General features: G+C 39.8%; 1 protein-coding gene and 1 long non-coding RNA gene across 2 annotated transcripts in view; one reads left to right on the forward strand and one right to left on the reverse strand.

Moving 5' to 3' along the window:
* The window catches only part of LOC107970752 (uncharacterized), a 40,280-nt gene extending 25,493 nt beyond the window's left edge, over positions 1-14,787 (forward strand). The window contains exons 2-3 of the long non-coding RNA XR_001713597.3: positions 1,195-1,251; positions 14,144-14,787. This is a non-coding gene — a long non-coding RNA (uncharacterized LOC107970752). The remainder of the gene's footprint in view (positions 1-1,194; positions 1,252-14,143) is intronic.
* A 1,773-nt stretch (positions 14,788-16,560) lies between these two features.
* Positions 16,561-25,364, reverse strand: part of TXNRD3 (thioredoxin reductase 3) — a 47,549-nt gene continuing 38,745 nt past the window's right edge. The window contains 4 exon segments of the mRNA NM_001256217.2: positions 16,561-17,482; positions 18,008-18,142; positions 20,547-20,642; positions 24,850-24,957. Coding sequence (NP_001243146.1) covers positions 17,414-17,482; positions 18,008-18,142; positions 20,547-20,642; positions 24,850-24,957 — 408 coding nt within the window. The 3' untranslated portion in view covers positions 16,561-17,413.

Genomic DNA, 25,364 nt, shown 5'->3' on the forward strand with positions numbered 1-25,364 from the left:
AGCTCAGGAGTTAGAAGTTACAGTAATCTATGACTGCACCACTACACAGCCTGGGCAACAGGGTGAGACCTCGTCTCTTTAAAAAAAATCAATTTTGAAGTATAATTTACATATAATAAAATGCACCAAATAGGTATTCATTTTGATTTATGACTGATTGATGAATCAACTAATTCATACAGTCCTGTAGCCATCACCACACTCAAGATAATGAACCTTCCCGTTACTCTAAGAAGTCCCATTGTGTCCCTTCCCAATAACTACTAACCCTTACCCCAGCCAACCACTGATTTGCTTTTTATCACTACATATTAGGTTGGTCTTTTCTAGAACTTCATACACGTATTATGAACATACACAAATAGTATGGACTTTTTTGGCTTCGTTTGGCATAATGATCTTGAGGTTCACCCATGTTACTGAATTTTGTCAGTGATCTATTCATTTTCATTGCCAAATAGTATTTCATTGTATGAATGTATTATGATGTATTTATCCAGTCACTTTCTGATGGACATGTGGGTTCTTTCCAATTTGAGGGCGTTATGAATAAAGCTGCCTTTCACACGAGTCTTTGTGTTTTACCTGGGAGTTAAATCATGGGGATATATAGTAAGAGTACATAGTAAGTTAAACATACATAGCAAGTGTATGTCTAACCTAACAAGGAACTGCAAAGTGGTTTCCTATTTCTACCCTTTATGTACGAAAGTTCTTATTGCTCCACATTCTCACCAACGTTTAGTATTGTCAGTCTAAATGTAGCCACTTTTATGGGTGTGTTGTTGTATTTTACTGTATTTTTAATTTGAATTTCTCTATACTTAATGATGTTAAGCATCTTTTTATGTTACTATTTTTGCTAAATGCACACTTTTATTGGCAAACATGAAACATCTGCTCAAATCTTTTACCCATTTTTTATTGGGTTCCTTGTCTTCTTATTGTTGACTGGTAAGGATTCTCTACATAATCCAAATACAAGCCCTTTGTTGGATCTATATTTTATAAATATTTTGCTCCTAGTCTGTGGCTTGCCTTTTTCTTTCATAAAAGCTCTCAATGACTTTTTCAAAATGTTGATGAAGTACATTTATCATTATTTTATTCTATAGTTCATAATTTCTGTATGTTATCTAATAAATCTTTGTCTACACCAAGATCATGAAGGTTTTCTCCTATGTTTTCTTCTAGAAGTTACAAACATACTTTGAAAACATTGGGGACTTGGTTCCAGACCACCACAATAAAGTAAGTATCACAATAAAGGGAGTCACATGAATTTTTTGGTTTCCAAGTGCATATAAAAGTTATGTTTATACTATCCTGTAGTCTGTTAAGTATATAATAGCATTATGTCTAAAAAACAATGTACATAATTAAAAATACTTTATTGCTAACAAATGCGAACAATCATCTGAGACTTCACCAAGTCACAATCTTTTCGCTGATGGAGGGTCTTACCTCGATGTTGATGGCTGCTGACTGACAGGGTGGTAGCTGCTAAAGACTGGGGTGGCTGTGGCAATTTATTTTTTATTTTATATATATATATATATTATACTTTTAAGTTCTAGGGTACATGTGCACAATGTGCAGGCTTGTTACATATGTATACATGTGCCATGTTGGTGTGCTGCACCCATTAATTCGTCATTTACATTAGGTATTTCTCCTAATGCTATCCCTCCCCCCTCCTCCCACCCCACGACAGGCCTCGGTGTGTGATGTTCCCCACCCTGTGTCCAAGTGTTCTCATTGTTCAATTCCCACCTATGAGTGAGAACATGTGGTGTTTGGTTTTCTGTCCTTGCAATAGTTTGCTCAGAATAATGGTTTCCAGCTTCATCCATGTCCCTACAAAGGACACGAACTCATCCTTTTTTATGGCTGCATAGTATTCCATGGTGTATATGTGCCACATTTTCTTAATCCAGTCTATCATTGATGGATATTTGGGTTGGTTCCAAGTCTTTGCTATTGTGAATAGTGCCACAATAAACATATGTGTGCATGTGTCTTTACAGCAGCATGATTTATAATCCTTTGGGCATACACCCAGTAATGGGATGGCTGGGTCAAATGCTATTTCTAGTTTTAGATCCCTGAGGAATCGCCACACTGTCTTCCACAATGGTTGAACCAGTTTATAGTCCCATCAACACTGTAAAAGTGTTCCTATTTCTCCACATCTTCTCTAGCACCTGTTGTTTCCTGACTTTTTAATGATCGCCATTCTAACTGGTGTGAGATGGTATCTCATTGTGGTTTTGATTTGCATTTCTCTGATGGCCAGTGATGATGAGCATTTTTCCATGTGTCTGTTGGCTGCATAAATGTCTTCTTTTGAGAAGTGTCTGTTCATATACTTTGCCCACTTTTTGATGGGGTTGTTTAATTTTTTCTTTTAAATTTGTTTAAGTTCTTTGTAGATTCTGGATATTAGCCCTTTGTCAGATGGAAAGATTGCAAAAATTTTCTCCCATTCTGTAGGCTGCCTGTTCACTCTGATGGTAGTTTCTTTTGCTCTTTAGTTTAATGAGATCCCATTTGTCTATTTTGGTTTTTGTTGCCATTGCTTTTGGTGTTTTAGTCATGAACTCCTTGCCCATGCCTATGTTCTGAATGGTATTGCTTAGGTTTTCTTCTAGGGTTTTTATGGTTTTAGGTCTAACAGGCATCAACTTCTTTCTAGCTGTGAAAGTCCTAGATAGCATCTTCTCTCAATATAAGACTGTTTTGCCTACATTGAAAATCTGCTGTTTACCACCTTCATCAATAATCTTGGCTAGATCTTCCAGATAACTTGCTGCAGCTTCTCCAACAGCACTTGCGTCACCTTGCACTTTTTTTTTTTTTTTTTTTTTGAGATGGAGTCTCACTCTGTTGCCCAGGCTGGAGTGCAGTGGCGTGATCTCGGCTCACTGCAAGCTCCGCCTCCCGGGTTCAAGCCATTCTCCTACCTCAGCCTCCCGAGTAGCTGGGACTACAGAACCCACCAGCATGCCCGGCTAATTTTTTGTATTTTTAGTAGAGACGGGGTTTCGCCATGTTAGCCAGGATGGTCTCAACCTCCTGACCTCGTGATTAGCCCGCCTCGGCCTCCCAAAGTGCTGGAATTACAGGAGTGAGCCACCGTGCCCGGCCACCTTGCACTTTTATGTTATGAAGACAGCTTCTGTACTTAAACCTTATGAACCAACCTCTGCTGGCTTAAAATCTTTCTTCTGCAGCTCCCTCACCTTTCTTAGCCTTCATAGAATTGAAGAGTTTGGGCCTTGCTCTGGATTAGGCTTTGAGGGAATGTTGTGGCTGATTTGATCTTCTATCCAAACCACTAAAACTTTCTCCATATGGGCAATAAGGTTATTTCACTTTCAGTGAACCATTCACGTGTTCACTTGTATAGCATTTTTAACTTCCTTCATAAACTTTTCCTTTGTATTCACAATTTGGCTATCTCTTTGGCACAAGAGGCCTAGCTCTCAGCCTATCTCAGCTTTTGACATGCTGTCCTCACTGGGCCTAATCATTTCTAGCTTTTGATTTAAAGTGAGAGATGTACAACTCTTCCTTTCCTTTCACTTGAACACCTAGAGGCCACTGTAGGGTTATTAACTGGCCTAATTTCAATATTGCTGTGTCTCAGGGAATAGGGAGGCCTGAGGAGATAGAGAGGCACAGAGGAATGGCTGGTTGGTGCAGCCTGAAACTCTGAACTGGGTATTGGCAAGGACAGGTAGCTCTAGTTGAAGCCCTTCTACTGTTGACTTGAGCAACGGGAAAAGGGCCTCCTGATGCTCAGAGACAGTGGGAGAAATTCTGTTTTTGCTTTTTGTTTTTTTCCTTTTCTCTGCTCATGCTCAGCCCCCAAGCAATTCCATGGCAACGAGATTGGTAGCAGTGATGGCAGAGGCCTAAAACTCTGAGGGGAACCTTATCTCTGGAATGTAGGACAACCCCATTTTTTCCTCTCTCTGTCCTCCTGATACTGGGCCCTTAATGTACAGAGTTGCATAAAGTGTGTGGCAGACAGAGGTGAATAAAATCCCAGCTTTGGGGCTAGAAAAACAATAAAAGGGAGTCCTAGGGAACTAGAAAATATTAGTGAGATTGCACAGAGGAAGGAACTTGGGAATGCAACCCCACAAAGTTGTTTATAAATCACTGATCTCACTCAAAGCTACACACCTATGGATATGACCCTAAACAGCACACTATAGGCCTTGAGAACTGAATTGTGGGACATTTCAAGTTGCAGAGAGAACACTGCGTGGCAGCACACTTTGAAAATGGAACTGACATTGAAACCAACCCCATACAATGCTCATAGGAACTTGCAGCCTGAACCCAATCAGGTCAATTGCCTGATAAAACGAAAATGTCAACCTTTGCTATAAGATTTAAACAAGACCAAGAGACTTATAATATTCAAAATGTCTGGAATACAATATAAAATAATAGCATATCAAAAACCAAGATAATCTCCATTTGTGTAAGAAAGGACAATCAATAGACACCAGCACTGAGCTGATACAGATGTGAAATTAACTGATGAAAATATGAAAATGGCTCTTATAAAAATGTCCCTATCAGAAATAGAAAATATTCCTGAAATGAATAAAATAATAGAAAGGCTCAGGAAAAAAACAAAAGATATAAATAACAACAAAATGGAAAATTTAGGACTGAAAAATGCAATAACCAATATTTTAATAAGCATCAGATAGACTCAATAGCAGAATGGATATGACAGATTAAAAAGTCTATGAACCTGAAGACAGATCAACAGAAATTATCCAATCTAAACAACTGGCAGGAAAAAAAATTAAACTTAATTGAGTTTCAGGGAACTGTGTGACAATAATATCTAGCCTTTTTGTCATCAGAGTCCCAGAAGAAGAGGAGAAAGGGTGCAGGGATAAAAATATATTTGAAGAACTAATGGCTGAAAATATCCCAATTTTGACACAGACATAAATCTAAGGATGCAAGAAACTCAGTGAACTCTAAATAGGATAAACCCAAAGAAATCTATATCTAAATACATCATGATAAAACTGGCACAAATGAAAGAGAGTCTTGAAAGCCACCAGAGAAAAGCAACACTTACTTATAAAGGGACAATTCAAATTACAGATTTCTCATTAGAAACCATGAAAGCTAAAAGGAAGTGGTACCACATTTTATAACTGCTGAAAGAAAACTGACCAGGCACAGTGGCTTGCGCCTGTAATCCCAGCACTTTGGGAGGCCAAGGCGGGTGGATTACCTGAGGTCAGGAGTTCAAGACTAGCTTGGCCAATGTGGTGAAACCCTGTCTCTACTAAAAATAGAAAAATTAGCCAGGTGTGGTGGCACACGCCTGTAGTCCCAGCTTGTTCAGAAGGCTGAGGCAGGAGAATTGCTTGAACCCGGGAGGCAGAGGTTGCAGTGAGCCAAGATCGTGCCACTGCACTCTAGCCTGGATGACAGAGTAAGACTCAGTCTCGAAAATAATAATTATTATTATTAACCCAGATTTCTACATCCAGCAAATTATCCATCGGAAAGCGTGAAATTTTTTTGAAAATTAATTTTTTTTTTTTTTTTTTTTTTTTTTTTTTTTTTTTTTTTGGCCACAAAGCTGGGATTTTTCACTGGGGTTGCACGGAATCCAAAAATCAATTTGAGCAGAAAGAAACATCTTAATAATATGGACTCTTCCAATCCAAAAATATGATATATCTTTATTTCATTTTACCATTTCTCAGCAATGTTTTATAGTTTTTCATATAAAGATCTTGCACATATTTTGTTAAAACTATCTCTAAGTATTTCATATTTATATGCTGTTGTACATGATATTGTAATCATCATATTTTCAATTCAATATGGTTTGTTGTTAGTTCTTAGAAATACAATTGATTGGTGAGTGTGGTGGCTCATGTCTGTAATCCCAGCACTTTGGGAGGCCGAGGTGGGTGGATCACGAGGTCAGGAGTTCGAGACCAGCCTGACCAACATGGTGAAACCCCGTCTCTACTAAAAATACAAAAATTAGCCGGGCGTGGTGGTGCATGCCTGTAATCTCAGCTACTCAGGAGGCTAAGGCAGGAGAATTGTGTGAACCCAGGAAGTGGAGGTTGCAGTGAGCTGAGATCACACCACTGCACTCCAGCCTGGGCAACAGAGCAAGACTCCGTCTCAAAAAAAAAAAAAAAAGAATAAAACAAGAAATACAATCGATTTTTTATGTTAACTTTGTATTCTTCAACTTTTAAATTCATCTGGAAGTTCTGGTAGTTATTTCTGGCAGATTTCTTAGGATTTTCTATGTACACAATCATGTCATCAGCAAATAAGGACATTTAGGTCTCCCTTTCAAATTTGTGTGCTTTTTATTTATAGTTCCTGCACCACTTAACTGACTAGGACCTCCATTACAATGTTAAATAAAAATGGTAAAAGTCAGCATCCTTGCCTGTGCTTAGTCATCTTAGTATAATGTTAGCTGTACTTTTTCTGTAGATGTCATTTATTTGTTTGAGGATGTTCTATTCCTAGTTAGCTTAGAATTTATATCATAAATGCAAACGAGGATAAGTGATAAACATAATAAAAAAACAAAAAAATTTTGTCTTCTAAATCTATTGAGATGACTATATTGCTTTCTTTCTTTTGTTTCTCATATTATTTCATTGCATTTCTGGGATATAAACTTGGTCATGATGGTCATGATGTATTATCCATTGTATAATTTGTTGGATTGAAGATAGAATTTTTAGGAATATTGGAGTTGATTTTCATATGTTGTATTGGTCTATAGTTATTTTCTCTCAAAATTTTTGTCAGTTTTTGGGTACCAGTGTTCTGTTGGATGCAAGAGTTGGGAAGTTTTCCTTCCTTCTCCTATTTGTGTAGAATTGGCTTCTTTTTCCCCTTAAATGTTTGAAAAAATTTGACGGCAAAGTCATTTAGTCTTGTTTTTTCACTGCAGAAAGGTTTTAATGATACCTTTTATTTCTTTAATGAATACAGCAATATTCAAATTTTCTATTTCTTCTCAAGTCAGTTTCTCCAGGTGTTTGTCCATTTTCCATAAGTTTTTTTTTCAATTTAGTGGGATAGAGTTGTTTAAAATATTTTGCTATTATTTTGTTAATTTCTGTAGATTTTTCATTAAAAAACAGATTTTAGGACAGTTTTTATGTACAAAAAACGGAGAAAATAATACAGAGTTCCTACACACCCCCTCACTCCACCCAGTTTCCCTTATTAGTATGGTACACATGTTACAATTAATGAACCATGTTACATTATTAACTGAAGTCAATAGTTCACTCAGATTAGATAAAAACATTAGTTATTTTCTGTTCCAGGTTCTCATCCAGGACATTACATTTTATTTGATTGCCATGTCTCCTTAGGCTTCTCTTGACTATGATAGTTTTTTAGACCTTCCTTATTTTTCATGACCTTAACAGCTTTCAAGAGTATTGGTGAGGTATTTTGTAGAATACCTCACTTTTGAATACCTTAACAGCAACTTGTCTGATTTTTTTTTTTTTTTTTTTTTAGAAGGAGTCTCACTCTGTCACCCAGGCTGGAGCGCAGTGGCACAATCTTGGCTCACTGCAAGCTCCGCCTCCTGGGTTCACATCATTCTCCTGCCTCAGCCTTCCGAGTAGCTGGGACTACAGGTGCCCACCACCAGCAGGCCCAGCTAATTTTTGTATTTTTAGTAGAGACGGGGTTTCACCGCGTTAGCCAGGATGGTCTCGGTCTCCTGACCTCATGATCTGCCCGCCTCAGCCTCCCAAAGTGCTGGGATTACCGGCGTGAGCCACCGCACCCGGCCACTTGTCAGATGTTTTAATTAGGCTTTATTTAGGTAAATGCAAATAAAAACCCATAAGCTACCAATTTGCAGCCATTAGGATATGAAAATAGCAAGTGTTGGTGAGGATGTAGAGAAACTGGAACCTTGTGCATTGTTGAGGAAAATGTAAAATGATGTGGCCACTGTGGAAAACAATCTGGCAGTTCCTCAAAGATTAAATATGGAGTTACCATATGATCCAGCAATTCCACTCCTGGGTATATACCCCAAAGAATTGAAAGCAAGGACTCAAACAGATGCATGTACACCAATGTTCACAGCAGCATTATTCACAATACCCAAAAGGTGGAAACCACTCAAGTGCCCACCAACAGACAAATGGATAAAGAAAATGCAGTATATCCAAACAACAAAACATTATTCAGCCTTCAAAAGGAATGAAATTATGACAATGCTATAACATAATGCTGAGTGAAATAAGCCAGACACAAAAGGACAAATATTGTATAATTCCACGTATATGAGGTGTTAGAACAGGCAAATTTATACAGACGATAAGTAGAATTGTGGTTACCAGAGGCTTGGGGGAGAAGGCATGGAGAGTTATTGTTTAATGAGTAGAGTTTCAATTTGGAATTTTTTTTTTTAACTTCTGAAATGGATAGTGGTGATGTTTATTTAACACCACTGAATTGTATACTTTAAAAAGTTTTTTTTTTTTAAAAGAAACAAACAGCCAATCAGTGTCCATTAATCTTTTTGTTATATAAGTTTTTAAAGATAATTTTAGATTTCCAATTGGGTAAAACCGTGAGCTTCTATTTTAGTTTTTTGCTTCTCCCCACCCCCATTATCTCCCCTCCCTTCCTTCTTCCTTTCCTCCTTCCCTCCCTCCCTCCTTCCTTCCCACCTCTATCCTTCCTTCCTTCCCTCCTTCGTTCCCCTCTCCCTGCCTTCCTTCCTTCCCCATTCCCTACTTTCCTTCCATTCTCTCCTTCCTTCCCCTCCTTCCCGCTTCCTTTCCTCCCTTCTTTCCTTCCCTCCCTTCCTCCTCACTCCCTTTTTCCTTCTCTCTCTCCTTCCCTCTTTCCTATCCTCCCTCTATCCCTCCCCTTTTCATAGTGGTTACTGAATACACTTCAGGGATGGGGTCCTCTCCATGCTGCTCATACTTAAAATTGTCTTCCCCTAAAGAATCTCAAATCAGTATCATTAGTTAGAGGCCTCCCACATGGCAACTGTGGAATTAACTCCTTGCCTGTGCCATGGGACTGCCGTGGGTAATTTTTTCCTGTAACCTTGAGGATCAAGATCCTTTTAGTGACAGGCATATGCAGCAGTAGCTGAAAAGACATTTTGTAGTGTCCTAGTAAAGTACCTGCTTTTAGGAGTGTGATCTTAGCATGTCACACAGCTAACTGCTCCTTCTCCACATGAACAACCAGTTGAGGAGCCCATGCATTGCACAAGGTATCATTCTTTCCCCTGAGCACTATAGAACAGGGGTTATGACTGCTTAAGAATATAGCCAGTGCTCACTGGGCAGGAGTCATTCCCCTGAGTCTAGCATCAGTTATGCCTGTGCGTGAGACATACAATTCAATCTGAGACATACAGGTAGATCTGTACCAAGACAGATGCTCCAAGGCCACTTCAAGGAATGGCCCAATCCCATGCTCTGGTCCTGAATACCAATAATCAAAATTTCCAACTTTTGTCAGTTAAATCCTTAATGGAGGCTCAGCAGAACTCCACAATGCAACACAAAATAGCACAGCTCAAAGTGCAAGCTTGTCAGCAAGCAGCACAGCCAGTTAGCGAGCCAAAGCAAGAGAAGGAACCCCTCACCCTGCCACAATAGTCATCATCAAGATGTCCTGCTTGCTGGCCAACTATTGCGACCACATCAGAGGGACAGGATGGATCTGCAGCCCAACTGTGATTCAGTTGACAAGACTGATGACCTCAAATACACCCCAAGAGCACATGAAAAGGTTTATTACACACATAGTGAGGCTTTCTGGGAGAGGAGGGAAGACTTCCCAAGTTGATGCAGCGGGTGGGGCTGCTAAACACCATGAAATTAGGGATTCCCATGCATGGGCTGGAGTTTTCACAGTCTTAACTTCACACAAGCACCTGGGCTTTTTATCAGCTTGCCCAGATGTGGACAAAGAGACAGGGGGATGAGGTTTAAAAACTGTCAGCAAACATCAAAAATGGAGTGAGGCTCTGTTACAATTGGTGTATTTAGATCTCCCCCACTTTTTTTTTTTTTTGAGACAGGGTCTCACTCTTGCGCAGGCTGGAGTGCAGTGATGTGAGCATGATCAAGCAATCCTCCTGCCTCAGCCTCCCAAAAAGCTGGGACTACTGATGTGCACCACCATGTCCAGCCCCAATCACCTACTAAATTAATATATGTGAATTAACATCTACCATGTTTCTAGCTGCTTTATGTTGCACTCATTATTTCTTTTAAATCCCTCTTTTCTGTCTTCTCTGGTTTCAGCAGAGCATTTTATTTTGTTCCATTTTATCTCCTCTCTTTACATATATACTTCCTTTTGAAATTCAGTGATTGTCCTAGAGTTTCCAATATGCATTTTAACCTTCAGATAACAGTATACCACTTCACATTGTCTAAGAAAATCTTTCTTTTTCATATTTGAAGGTTAATTTCACTGAATATGGAATCCTAGGTTGGCAGGGTTTTCCTTTAAACATTTAAAATATTTCACTTTACTCTTCTTGCTTTCATGGTTTCTGGTAAGAAGCCTACTATAATTTTTATTCCTATTCCTCCATAGATAAGGTGATTTTTCCCTCTGGCTTTTTTCAGATTTTCTTTTTAAATTCTACAGTTTGAATATGACATGCCTAGGTGTAGTTTTTTGTTGTTGGGGTATTTATCCTGCTTGGTGTTCCCCAAGCTTCCTAGATCTCTAGTTTGGTAGCTGTCATTAATTTTGTAGAATTCTCAGGCATTATTACTTCAAATATTTCTTCTGCTCCATTCTCCTTTTTCTTCTGGTAGTTCAATTACACATATGTTACAGCCTTTGAAATTCTTCCTCATTCTTGGATGATCTCTTTTTATTTCCTCATTTCTTTTTTCTCTTTGCATTTCACTTTGGGAAGTTTCTTTCAACCTATCTTCAAGCTCACTGCTTCTTTCCCCAGCTGTGCCCAGTCTACTGATGAGCCACCAAAGGCCATCCTCATTTTAGTTATAGCGTATTTGATTTCCAGCATTTCCTTTTCGTTTTTAGAATTTCCATTTCTCTGTTTATATTACACATCAGGTCTTGACTGTTCTCTACTTTTGTTCAGTTAGAACCCTTAACACATTTATTTTAGTTGTTTTAAATTCCCAATTTGATAATCCCAACACATCATATCTGATTCTAGTTCTGATGCTTGCTCTGTCTCAAACAGTTTCCTGTCTTTTAGCATACCTTGTAATTTTTTGTTGAAAGCCAGACATGATGGGCTTTGTAAAATGTACTGAGGTAGACAGGCCTTTAGCATGATGTGTTATGTTTACAGGGCTCAGATATGTGAGTTTTATAGTTTGCATCAAATTTGTAAAAAATTTTTCCATTATTTCCCAAAATATTGTTCTGATGCTCTCCTGCTTCCCCTTTCCGGGACCTTAATTACACATGTTAAACCATCTGAGACTGTTTCAGAGCTCACTGATTCAGTGTTTTTATTTTCTAGTCTCTTCCTTCTGTCCTTCATTTTGGATGGTTTCTACTGCTATGTAGAAACTATCTTTTCTTCACTCATTTTTTTCTTCTACACTGTGTAGTCTGCTGCTGATTCTATCCAGTGAATATTAGTTTGAGGTATGGGCAGGAAACAATTAATGCAATAGGCTTATTTTACTCAGTTCTTGCGTATCCCTGTAGCCAGGACAAGGATCTTTGGCCAAGTCCTGAAAACTAAACTCCTGGAATGGTCACATAGTTACTGCTTAACGGTAGTCTTATTATAAAGGCCCAAACTGGTGGGTCAAGATGAACCAGCTTATCAGTGTCTAAGGTAAACATGAAGATTCATGATGTGCATCTGGTGCCTGGTCTGGCATCCACACCATGCTTCTCATGTAGCTATGTGACCAGTCCCCCTTGAAGAACTCTGAACTCCAGGACTTGAGTGAGCTTCCTTGGGTGGGGATATATCACATGTATCTTTCAGTTCACAGCTGGAGAGAAAAGCACATCTGTATGCCTTTCAAAGAGACATGGAGGTCGTGGAAACCTGTGTGTGATCTAACCTTTGACTGTTGTTTTCTTTTGTTGTTTCTGCTGTTCCTGCACTTGATCCTTTGCTATAATAATCCATAGGCATGAGTATAACTTTATGTTGAGTTATGAGTACTTTCAGCAAAGTACCAAACTAGCTAAGGCTCATGAGCCCCCCTGAAACAGATATTGTAATTTTTCATCTCAGCAAGTTTGATTTGGTTCTTCTTAACATCTCCCATTTCTCTCATTATGTTTATGTTTCCATGCAAATACTTGAACATAGTTTTAATAGTGGCTTTAACATCCTTGTTAGTTCCATCATATCTGTCACTTCTGTGTCTGTTTCTACTCACTGATTTTTCTTCTGGCTATGGGTCACATTTTCCTCCTTCTTAGCATGTGCATTAATTTTTTTAACCAAATATTGGACATTATGGTTGTCATATTGTTGAATGTTTTGCTGTTTTCCTTTAAAGAGCGTTATGCTTTCCCTTGCAGGCCATTACTTTTGGATCATCGTGGTTCCATCAAGCCTAGGATTTTTCAATTTTATCTAGGACAGATAGCTTTCACTCCAGATAAACCCTAATACTAAGACATGACCCCTTACGAGGTCTTCACAAAATGCCTGGAGGGATCATTGAAGAATCCTCTTTGGTGGTCGGAGCTTGAACTTTTCTCCACCTTCTGAGACCTACAGTAATTATTCAACTTACAACTCCCTGTCACTTTTTGCCCAACCTTCTAGAATTTCATTCTAAGGATGTGTCCCCCTTTTCATAGGATGTGTCCTCTGGATTCCATTCTAAGGATTTAGTCCTCAGCAAAGACTCAAGGGCACCCTTTTGCAGATTTCTGGAGCTCTTTTCTCCATAGCTCCCACCTGCGTCTCCCCTACAACTGTCAGCTGTCTGAACCTCCCTAAACTCTGATGTCCACCATAACTCAGGAAGGTCACCAGGCTGTCTGAGTTCTCCCTTTGTTTGGAGCTGAAAATTACTTCCATGCAGAAAGTTGAGGCAACTAAGTATCACCTCATTTGTTTCCCTTCTGTCTGGGATCACTGTCCTGCAGTTTGTTGTTCCATGTCTGGGTGTAGTCATTTCATATATCCTCCAGTTTGCTTATGGAAGAAAAGTGAGTATAGTCACTGTAATTCCAGCATGGCTCGAAACATAAGTCTCAATAAATATTTAATAATCTTTTGCAGTAAAATCCTATCAGGTCTCATTGTTATTCCCTGCTTAGAAGCACTGGATGGTTCTCCATTGGAAAATAAAGCCAACTACTTAACAAGTGTACTATTACTCAAAAATAGATGAACCATACTAAGCCATGTTGTACAACAAATTATCTAAGTTGAAAATCTTTTACACTAGCTCATTCAGATCCATGTTTCAAGAAAAGACTACAGTAACAGAAACTCAATATGGTCTCGTATACCCCCAATTCTAAAAATAAGACCACTAACAGACCATTCCAGCAAATAGTTTTCAAACTCTGACCGACTGCTGCCAAGACACACTTACTAATCTCTCTCCTATAACTACCCTATGACTAACCCTAGTCTCACAAAGTACTCTCTCCTAACTCCCATTTGCAATGATACTGAGACTCGACTCTGTCAAGGCTGAGCTCTTCCTTGCTAAGCTTAATAAACACAGCTTTGTTCGATGAACAGGTTTCCCTAGTAATCTTTGGTGCAAGCTTTGACAAGGATGCTTTAATTGAAGTTTAGCTGGAACCTGTCACAGCCACAGCTCAGGATCACCAACTCAGAGGGCACTCCACTAGACCCCATGAACTTCTCTGCTTGGGGTTTCCTTGTTTGCAATTATGAAGTAAGTTCAGTGCTAAGTCTGTGCCCTAATCCCTTTTTGTTGAATTTTTAAATCTATATGAGGTTTATTTTATCTGTCCTAGGAATAAAGTCCCCAAGACATTTTATTAACTGATCAGATCTGTACTAGTTTAATTTTCCTTGGTGAATGTATTAGTTATCTATTGCTGTGTAGCAAATTACTCTGAAAATTAGCAGTTTAAATTGCAAATATTTATTCTCTCACAGTTTCTAAGGATCAGGAATTTGGAGTAACCAACTGAATGGTTCTGGTTCAAAGTCTCTCAAGAGGTTACTATCAAGCTGCTGGCCCAGGGATGGCTTGACTGGAGTAGCATTCATTTCCAAGCTCGTTCACACAGACATTGGCAGACCTCAGTTTCTTGCTGACTGTTGGTTGGAGACTTCAGTTCTTCACCATATGGGCCTCTCCATAGGATTCCTGAGCGTCATCAAAACATGATAGCTGCCTTCTCGCAAAACAAGTGACCTGAGAGAGTGCATGAGGGTGACCAAAACTTAAGTTACAATCTCTTCATGACCTAATCGTGGCAGGGACATACCATCACTCCTGCCATATGCTACTGGCCACACAGACCAGCCCTGGTCTAACAGGCGGGGATTATACAAAGGTGTGATTTCCCATTGGTGGAGATCCAATTTGGCGGCCAACCTGGAGGCTCCCTTCCACAGTGAAAGTCTGCAAGAGCAGCAATTTGTCCCCCTTCTTCCTGTCTGCCTGCCTACTGGTTGTACTGTTGAGTGTCCACAAGAGCTTTCCTTAATGGGACCCTACTTATCATCACAGAAGCCAAGATTTTCCATCCAAAGTGCTATATTAACAACTTAATAAATGTTGTTCAATTCTTTAAGTCTGTGAGACAGGTAATACTGTCCATACTTAATAAATGAAGAATAAGAATATTTAAGCAATTTATTCTATCACACATCTAGTAAGTCATGAGACCAGGCATTCCCAAGTTTATCATTCTTCAAAGCCTAGGAACTTTCTATAGCTCTCTGCTTCCTGTGAAGCAGCTCCTGGTTCTACCAACTCTCCAGCTTGTTCTCCCACTAACCCCTCACTTCCCTCACACCAACTCCTCCCTCTACTTTCCATCATGCTATATGGAGTTTAAGGTCTTTGGGTTTCTAGTTAGTCCCACAGCTGAAATCCTCTTGCCAATGCCTATACGACACTAGCCTTTTGAAATTTCTTAAGCCTAGCCTTTATGGCCTAGCACAAGGCAAACTCCATAAATATTCCATGCATGCTTGAAATGAGTATGGTTTCATATTGGGTACAATCTTTGAGTTGAGCTTGTTAATTCTGCTACTCAAAAATAAGTCTTTACTGATTTTTGTGTGTGTCTGACCTAATAAATTACTGAAGTATGTTAAAATTTCCACTATAACAGACAGTATCAATTATTTCTTGCAGATCTATATACATCTGTATGTTATTTGATGCATACTAGTTTTATCTTCCAGGTAAAATTAGTCTCTCATCAATATATAGGTACCATATTTACCCCAGGAGAGGAAAAAAGAGGGAGAAGAGACAGAGAGGAAAATAAAAAGGTGAAAGGAAGCCAACACAGATAGGTTTATATGTAAGCATCCTCCCCTCCTTGCAAAAGAAAGATAATTAGCCGTTCCAATGGTCTGTAACCTGGACAGTGGTTACAAATGCTTAAGATGGATTGCTTCTTTCCACCCACATCAGTGAGAACACAGGCTCTCTGCTGCCTCTCTCTATGAGGCAGTCTGCTTCCCACTCAACTTTGCACTGGAGTACAGCCCATTGGGCTTCCAGCTTTACACAAAGGTTTCCTATTAGAAATTCCACCCATGCAAGCCTGGGATTTCGTTTTTTTTTGCCCCACGCTCAGTGCAAAGCAGGAGTTGAAGGCTTCCAGGGTTCTTGGTTTTGCTTCATTTGGGATTCTGCTGGCTCTGTGTGTGTGTGGCACTCAGCAATACAGTAACAAAATTATTAAAAATATATTTTATCAAGTATTTAAATCAAGTCTGTTGAAAGCATTAATCACACCCTCTCCATATTGCTTCTAATCTAATCCTTTTATCTCCTGCAATTCAGCTCAAATACGGCTACTTTTATTATACTCTGTTCAATTACCCTACCCCTGCCCCACAGCCAATAGAAATTAATAACATCTCCCTCGGCTTCCCACTGCACTGTTTCTGCCACATGGATAGCAATTACCGCACCATACTTTACACCTTTTAGACACATTTTTTTCTCCCAAATAAAAAAGCCACTCCATAACTAGGTCCTATGTCAGTTTTCTTTGGGTTCCCAGCCCCACTCCCCCGCTGCTCCATTCCCTGCCTCCAAAGAGGGTAACAAAATGCCTGTCTACAAACAGTGTTCCTAACTGTTAGCTTAACATTTGTCTTTTAAGACAAATGGCTAGAAATTGTGACCCCAGCCTATCCAATCTTAAGCTAAACAGCTAGTGTGGCTCATGAGAGCAAGTGGCCTAAAAGAGCCTTGCATTGACTACTATGTGGCATACTCAAGAACACAGAGGTTTTCCAAAAGGACCTTGGATGGGCCTCTGTCTTGAAGGACCTCTGAAATGCTGACATGTTTGTAAATTCCCATGTAACCACTTAATATTACCTGTATTCATTTATGGAACTTTATCATCCTTAAACAGACTGTGATGGAATTATTTCACAGATAAATTAGTTAGATTTCACATAATACAGTATTAAAAACTTTTGGAAATAATACTATTAAGATGAACATGAAAAAGCAATTCAAGTACTTTTATCTTACATGAGATATTTTGCTCAGTCTCGAGATATTAATTAGGGGAGAATAGCTTCAAGGTTATCACCACCAAGTAGTGAGTGTGAGGGTGAAGCATGAGTCAGCGTTTTGACAGTAGGTTAAATGTGCCTCAAAAAAGAAAAGAGCTGACTAACCCTACACAGTGTGTACAGCTTCCTGCTAATGCAGACAGCTATCCAAATGCAGCCCACAGCAGCCCACAGACACTGTTCACCAGTGAGCATGTGTGAATTCTAGGCCCACGCACTAGAAAACCACTACTTTATAGCATTTCTTAACTGAAAATATATTTTCACAGAAACAACAAAGCAAAGGGGATAAAAACAATAGCGACCAGAAAAGCTAACTTAGGTGAATGGTGCCACTCAAAGGTCTTTCCAAGGGAAGCTCAGTCCTGGCTTGCGAGAGTCAGCCTTGGCTCACCTCATAACGGGGCTCCAAGCTAAGGCGTCAAGGAAGCAGTCCCACTGCTTCTCGCTGTCAGCAAGACCACAAGGCAGATGCCCACTGCTGTCCTCTTTCCCTGTCTACTTTCTCATCTAAGTGTCGTAAGACAGCCCTGCACTGGTCCCTGAGTAACAGAGCAGCTGTCATGAGCACAGGCTCATTTTATCCGAGAGCATTCTTATCTTTGAGAGAAATGAGAATATGACAAGGAGAACTAAACAGCAGCAGGCCTAGCCTCAGCAGCCTTTCTGAGTGATGTCTAGTCCCGACGACTTTGTGATTTCCAAAGTCGTGAACACCTGTTCAAGAGAAAGAAAACAAATACATATTTAGATGTTAGTATTGTTTTAAAAAAACACATTCTGAATATTATATTTATGCTATTCTTTAAAATATACAAATCTGGCCAGGCATGGTGGCTCATGCCTGTAATCCCAGTACTTTGGGAGGCTGAGGCAGGTGGATCACTTGAGGTCAGAAGTTCGAGACCAGCCTGGCCAACATGGTGAAACCCCATCTCTACTAAAAATACAAAAATTAGCCAGGCATGGTGGTGCACACCTGTAGTCCCAGCTACTCAGGAGGCTGAGGCGGGAGAATCACTTGAACCTGGGAGGTGGAGGTTGCAGTGAGTCAAGATCATGCTACTGCACTCCAGCCTCGATGACAGAGTGAGACCCTGTCTGAAAAAAATAAAATGAAATAAAATAAATTTAAAAATATACAAATCAGTTACTAATATGACATCTTTCTGACAAGTGCTTTATAATAGTTTTTCAAACTACATCAACTGAAGCCAATTTTTAAAACCTCCTGTTTCCTACCTCCCCACATGTGGGGTGAATTCCAATGGTGTCATCAAGTAGCTGTTTTGTGAGCCCACATTTCATTGCAGCTGCAAATCCTTGGGTAACCTCACCGGCGTTTGGTCCAAGAATATGAAATCCTATCACCCGATCCTTTAATACAGAAACAAAACAAAGAGAATCCCAGTAGGTTAATGGTCTGAATACGGATCCATTCACTGCAAATTCACAGTTAAAATATATAGTATCTACTACAGAAAAAGAACTTCAATGTCAAAGTGAGCAGAGAACATTACCATGAAACTAAGCCACTGTAAGAATCTGTTAAATGAGCCAGTAAATGCACATCCAGAGTTAATTTGCACTCAAATTTACTAGAACAAGCAATTTACCCACTGCATGAAGGAGTTCATTAGTATGATGTAAATTTCCAAATTATGCTGAGACAATGCTCAACAACAACATAACAAATCTGAATTAAAGTCCAACATTGGAATAACTCTAGGGCAGCAGGTTTTACTGGAAATAAGAGGTTGCTGGCCCAGGAAGCAAGATGCCCTGCTCCCAACATCAAGTGGAGACAAAGGAGAGGCTGGTGCAGGGCTGTCACCCAGGGCTGTGTGCTGAGAGGTATGGGGTGCAGGCAATGAGCTGACCCACCAAGATGGGAAGCAAGATGTGCAGTCGTTTTCCACAGTAATGGTGCATTCTAGGCTGTCCATTTGTCAATGTTCCTCCATCAGATTATCCTTCACTGTGATCTTCAACAGTAAAAGCGTACAAGAGATGAAGAGAAAGACTATAAAAGGGCAACGGAGGCCAGGGCCAGGAGAAACCCTTGCCCACTGAGCTTCTGGAAAAAGCAACAGCTCAGAACAGTCACACGCATCCACATCTGCTGACGGGCACTCCAGAGGGGAGGCAGGCAGAAGCTGCCAGGGCTGGGACTTCAGAGTGAGTTCCCAGGGCCCACAGAAGACTACTGCATTGGAAACTGAGGTGGTGGGTTGCTCAGCAAGCAGAAAAGGGGTGTAAATGAAGGTCCTGAGTGAGGGAAGTCTCATTTACAATTTTGACCCTAGAGCTGGACTCAAGTATTTCCATTTCGTAAGTTCGAGGGTTCTGCTCAAGAAATAGGCATGTGGCCAGGGTAAAGGGAAGGGGCATGCTCCCCATAGTTAAAGAGCAAGGACAAGAGTGTGGCCTAGGGACCTGGGCAGGAGCCAGAAGGGTGGCGTGGGACATAGCAGAGGGGCTCAGAGATGGGAAACGGGGCTGACAGCCACAGAGGTGCAGCCCACACCCTCATGAGGAGGTCAGAACTGGCATGACAGCTGCAAGTCCCACCTTCAGCAGCGGCTCTCCCATCAAACCCCAACCCTCTCACTTTCAGAGGGTAACAATGTGTACAGTCTCTCCCTGCTCCCTTTGGAAAGGCCGCCCACAACTGCCAAAAATTGACCTCAGATAACTCTGTCCCAAAGAATCAGGATATAGTCCAGCATATGAGCACCCATCCTCAGGAGCACAGCTGTGAACCTGCCCAATCTGGAGCATTTCAGGGCCATTATGACCGCCATCCCTGTCACTGCCCTGTAGCCATATGCAACTACCAACAGACTAAAGCCCTAGAGCTCTGGATGACCTCACCATTCAGGCAAAAGAGCACATGCTAATGGGCTACTAGCCTGCGACACCCTGTTTTCTGTTATACTGAGAATAAGATAAATACAGAGATGTGAGAATTAAACAAGATAATGACTGCTGTTCAGTAAACTTTTATGTAGATGTCACTTGTTGCAGTTCATATTTATCTATTTGTATGTTTCCTCTCCTCAGATGATAAACTCTTCAAGAGAAGAACCAAGTCTTAACACTGCTTTCTACATTCAGAATTCTTTATAAAGCAAATTATAAACAAACTGTGCTTTAAACTACGCTACTGAGGAAGGCTATTAACCATTTTCATGCTCACCCCTCGTAACTGGGAGGAGGAAAGCCTCCAATAATGGGCTGCTGCTTTAGTGAAAGCATCAGGAATTAGCTCAGTAAGTCAAGTTTCACTTTGTGTGAACATCTCCATCTAAAGACTTTTGACACACATTCAGTCTGTTTATAAAATGCATACATACAACTTATTATTTGATGACCAAAATTTTCACAGATCTTCTAGTTCTAAACTATCAAGTTTAAACTATCAAGCTATCAAGATGGCCCTGGGAAAAGGCAGCTTTCAGTGATGTATTTTGAGAGGACACTGGTAGGGCTCAATCACAAACTGTCACTGCTCAGCCTCTGTGACATGTTAACTAAATGACAACGTGGAGGTGCTCTGCATTGTCCTGAAAGCTACCTTAGAAAGACTATAAAAGTGCAGCAGTCCCAGCTGCTCAGGAAGCTGAAGCAGGAGGATCACTTGAGGCCAGGAGTTGGAGACCAGCCTGGGCAACATGGCAAGATCCCGTCTCCAAAAAAAAAAATTATAGAAATCCAAATACTAAAAATAAAAGCTACATTTAAAAATCACAGCATTTTGGCTTCTAGTGGTATTACATACATGGTCGAATTTATTGCAGATTATCTTTGCGTAACAAGTGTTGTTCTCTCTGCCAGCTACTGTCCATTCAAGAGGCCAGAACAAAGTATGATATATCTGGAAGATAAAAGAGAGAAAAAGGGCAGAATTAATGTATATGGAAACCATTCCTTGATAGGCTCTTTAATTCTATAAAGGCCCATAGCAGCTTTCGGAAATTCAAAGTTCAGTGACCCCAACTTTATGTATCTGTTGGGAGCCCCAGGGTCAAGGCTCCTGAAATGCTAGCTGCATATGTGTGTTGACTGTTGTTTTGCTTGTTTGGCTGTTAGTCCAAGCAAAAATCCACAAACAAAATTCAGTTTTCAAACATGTATAGAGTACCAGCAACCCAAGGCAGAGCACTAGGCACAGGCTCTCGTGTGGGCTGCAGAGTTGAAGACTGAGATCCTGACGTCAAAGCTGACCCTGATAACAAGGCTCACGTTCCAGCAAACTTGAGGAGGCGCAGAAGAAATAAAACCACTCCAGCCATTTAGAGCTCCAGAACCCAGCCATGGGAGAGCAGGGATCATGTCTCTCACATTTCTGTCCCCAGGCCCTTATGCCAATGCCTTGAGTGTACCTCTATGCCTCTTCAATCTGGCTCAGTCTTCTAAGAACCAGAATAAAATGCCATGTGCCCTCTCTCCAGCTTGGGGTTGCTGTGGTCTCCCAGTGTTGCACCTCTGAATCACTCCATACACAAACAGGCAGTTAATGCTGAGTGACAGAATTGGAAATGTAGTATGAACAATAATCCACGATGGATGGATTTAAATTTTAAAATACCACCCAGAAATAACCATTTTAAATGTTAGGGAAAAGCATTAATTGCTGGTGCATGTAGAGTTAAAACAAAATTTTTATTAAGGAGGTATCACAATATACAGTTACTTGTAGCCAAAAACAAAATTGATTTAACTTGTTTTTAACAGAAGAGAAATAAACTCTTCTACCCATTTTTTTGTTTATTTGTTTGTTTGTTTGTTTTGAGACAGGGTCTCACTTTGTCACCCAAGCTAGAGTGCAGTGGTGAGATCTCAGCTCACTGCAGCCTTGACTGCCCAGGTTCGAGCGATCCTCCTGCCTCAGTCCCCAAGTAGCTGGGACTACAGGTGTGCATCTCCACACCTGGCTAATTTTTGTATTTTCTGTAGAGATGGGGTGTCGCCATGTTGCCCCAGCTTGTCTCGAACCCCTAAGCTCAAGTGACCCACCTGCCTCAGCCTCCCAAAATGCTGGGATTACAGGTGTGAGCCACCAGCCCCCACCACTTCTACCTATTTTAACACAAACATTTTAATCTCTGCAGCTACTAGAAATAGAAATATTTCTTTATCTTAGGATACACTTTCCTAAAAATACACCTCTAAGGTTAAAAAGAGATGGTACAAACTCTTACCAGGTTTGTTTGTTTGTTTGTTTGTTTGTTTTTGAGACAGAGTCTCACTCCAGGCTGGAGTGCAGTGGCACAAACTCGGCTCACCGCAAGCTCTGCCTCCCGGGTTCTCTTACCAGGTTTTAAACACGATTTTTAGAACAGCAAGCTACTATTTCTGATGTGTTCTATCACTTCTGCTATGAAGGAAGGAGGTAAACACTCACACTTACCCCCATTTCCTTTCATTCTTTCACTGGTTTTGTCAAATGTGGTTTTTCCTTCTAGCACTTTGAAGATTTTACTATATTTAAATTTCTTACCCTTCTGGTTCAAAGTGGATGTGAAGTGTGGATTCAACTTCCAACTTTACATTTTTCCTTAATAGCTACCCACTTATTCCAGCACCCTTTAATGGATGGCCTGTGTTTTGCCATGGATTTAAAATATGACCTTATCACATACTAATTCTTACGAGCATTTGAATCCATTTCTGGGTTTCACATTCTGTTCTACTGATCTTGCTGTCCATCTGTGTGCCACTGCTGCACAGCTGTAAGCACTGCAGCCATGTGATAACATTTCATATTTAATTAGGGCTCCCCTCATTAAATTACTCTTGAAGTTTTTTATCAACTTATGCACAATTACAGACATAATTTTTAAAGCTCTGCTGTGGAAAACAGTGATCTCTGACCCACCCATTTCAATGAACCCAGAGGCCACCACCTTCACCTCTTTTATTTAATCATTTGGGTATTTACCTCTATGTTTATAAATAACATGCTTATATTGTTACTGCCTGACTTTCCTATTTTAGGCTTTATTTATTGATTTGGCTCTATGCAAGAGCAAGATGAGCTCTCTTCCCTGTCCCCTAGCACTCACTCTAGCTCCTTCTTGCCCTCCTCCATCCCCATCTTCCCAATACAGTTATACTCTTAGCTACAACAGTTACCAGTGTTTCCTTTACTATGTAAAAGCTATTCAAAGACAACTTGAAAGCAACAAGCAAAGGATGAAGCTGCACCCTTAGCTCACAACATTGACAAACATTAACTCAAAATGGATCACAGACCTAAATACACTCACACTTCCTCCCATCCCCAATCATGCACTGCATGTGTTGCAAAACAATGCTGGTCTATGATGGATAGCATATGTGACTGTGGTCCCATAACATTAAAATGGAGCTGAAAAATTCCTGCCACCTAGTGACGTTATAGCCATTGTAACATCATAGTGTAACACATTACTCACTGTTTGTGGTGATGTTGGTGATGCTGACACTGCACTGCCAGTCTCCAACAGTCTAACATATATAATCATGTACAGTACATAATACTTGATAAAGATAATAAATGTGATATGACTATGATACTGATGTATGTATTTATTATACCATACATTCTACTATTATTTTAGAATGTACTCCTTCAACTTATAAATTAACTGTAAAACTGCCTCAGGCAGGTCCTTCAGGAGGTATCCAGAGGAAGGCATTGTCATCATAGGAGGTGACAGCTCCATGTGTGTTACTACCCCTGGGACAGGATGTGGTGGGAGAAGATGGTGATATTGATGTTTTTGACCCTGCGTAGGCCTAGGCTAATGTGTGTGTGTCTTCATTTTTTTATAAACAAGAAGTAAAAAAATTAATAGAAAAAAGCTTATAGAATAAGGATATAAAGAAAGAAATTATTTTGTACAGCTCTACAATGTGTTTGTGTTTCTCTATAATAGGAACTTTAAAAAAATACTAACAGATCACATTTTCAGTCCTGTCAAAATGCGATAAATAAATAAATAAAACAGGCGAGTTGATCTGCAGCAAACCTTGGTGGAAAGACCTTAAAGTAATCCCCAAAACTTGAGGAACTTGTTTCCTATAAAGATACTCTTTTGTCTGCGATACAGGCTTGTACATCCTTCCTGTCATGTGCCTGACATCTTCCTACCTTAATTTTTCATTAATTTCAGAAAGTTTTAAAACTAAATGTTAAATCCATAATTACTATCATCAATTTTCCAAGACCCACGTAAAGGCCAACCAATGCAAAAAGGATAGCTTATTATTATATAAACAGTTAATTATAAACGCTGATAAAATAATGTTCTCTAAAATGTAAATTTCAAAAATAAGCATCTAAAATAACATTATAAAGTTTTAATCACACATTTCCCCAGCACCAGAAATTTAAATAGGAGTTTCTTAAATCCTTAGGCCATTTAACTAGGGAATATCAGTGCTGTGATTTAAATACATTCTCAATAATAAATTAAATCATACAATCAAGGGAAAGCACTGTGATTTCAATTCTCTTTTACTTGAAATATCAAGTATTAATAACCCTCCAATTCTTTTTATCCTCCCTCTCCCTCCTAGTTGGGAGAGTAGGCAGAAAAAAGCCAATCAAACTTCCCAGCAAGAAATGATGTAAGAAAATATTTTGAAGGTTATAATTGGACAGGGTTGGGGGGTAAACAAGAGGTAGCAATAAAGGTGTGTAGAGGGCGTCCTTTTGGAAATCTGAAGAGCCCACAGGCAGACAACCCTGGAACTTCCCACCTTACCACCCGTAGCCATTCCTACCCCTGCATTCCCAAAAGATCTTAAAATAACTTTGAGCTTCCTTGTACAAGTTTGCTCAAATAGATTTTTGTTACTTGTAATTCAAGTGTCCTGACTTATAGATTACACTTCCCTCTTTCCCAACCATATTCCTCTTCTTTGCTAGACAGACAGGATTTAAATTAATTCCTAATTTTCCTAAAATAGGAATATGATTTCCTACAATATAACCATGATAGTAACTTGCAAAATGATGAAATAAAAAGTGACCACAAAGATAAATTGTTGATTAAAAGAGAATTTTTTAAGGAAGTAATAAAACACAATCTTACTTCTAGATTCTCTTTTTTATATACTTCAATAGCTTTCTCTTCAGATAATCCACAGCAACCATACTCCAGAGGAGTAAACACTGTAGTCGGAACATTAATATAATCACACTGAAAGACAAACAAATTACATTGTCTTATTTTGTGAAACTTTATAGCAAAAATCTATATTGCATATATTTATATAAAGAAAATAAATCAGTCCAGTTCAGTGTAACCAATTCTTAAAACATCAACAGCTTCAGGAAAACTCTAAGGTATCTTAACAGAGATCTGGGATGGGCCCCTGACTCAGGGGAAGAGACCACACACTGGCTAGCCACCAACAAATGGGACCGGCTCTCCTGGAGCACAGACTCGGAGGTCTAAGAACCAGAAGTAAGAGGTGGAGGTGGTGCCATCCATCTGCCCCTAAAGACACTCTCCAAAATGTTTTCTTTCCATGCCCATGATTCTGGGCTCTGCTCCTGGAGCACTTCTTCCAGGCAACCTTGAATTATGCTACTTCAGTGGAAGCT

Source organism: Pan troglodytes, chromosome 2 (assembly GCF_028858775.2).
Source record: "Pan troglodytes isolate AG18354 chromosome 2, NHGRI_mPanTro3-v2.0_pri, whole genome shotgun sequence".
In the NCBI taxonomy this organism is placed as follows: Eukaryota; Metazoa; Chordata; class Mammalia; order Primates; family Hominidae; genus Pan; species Pan troglodytes.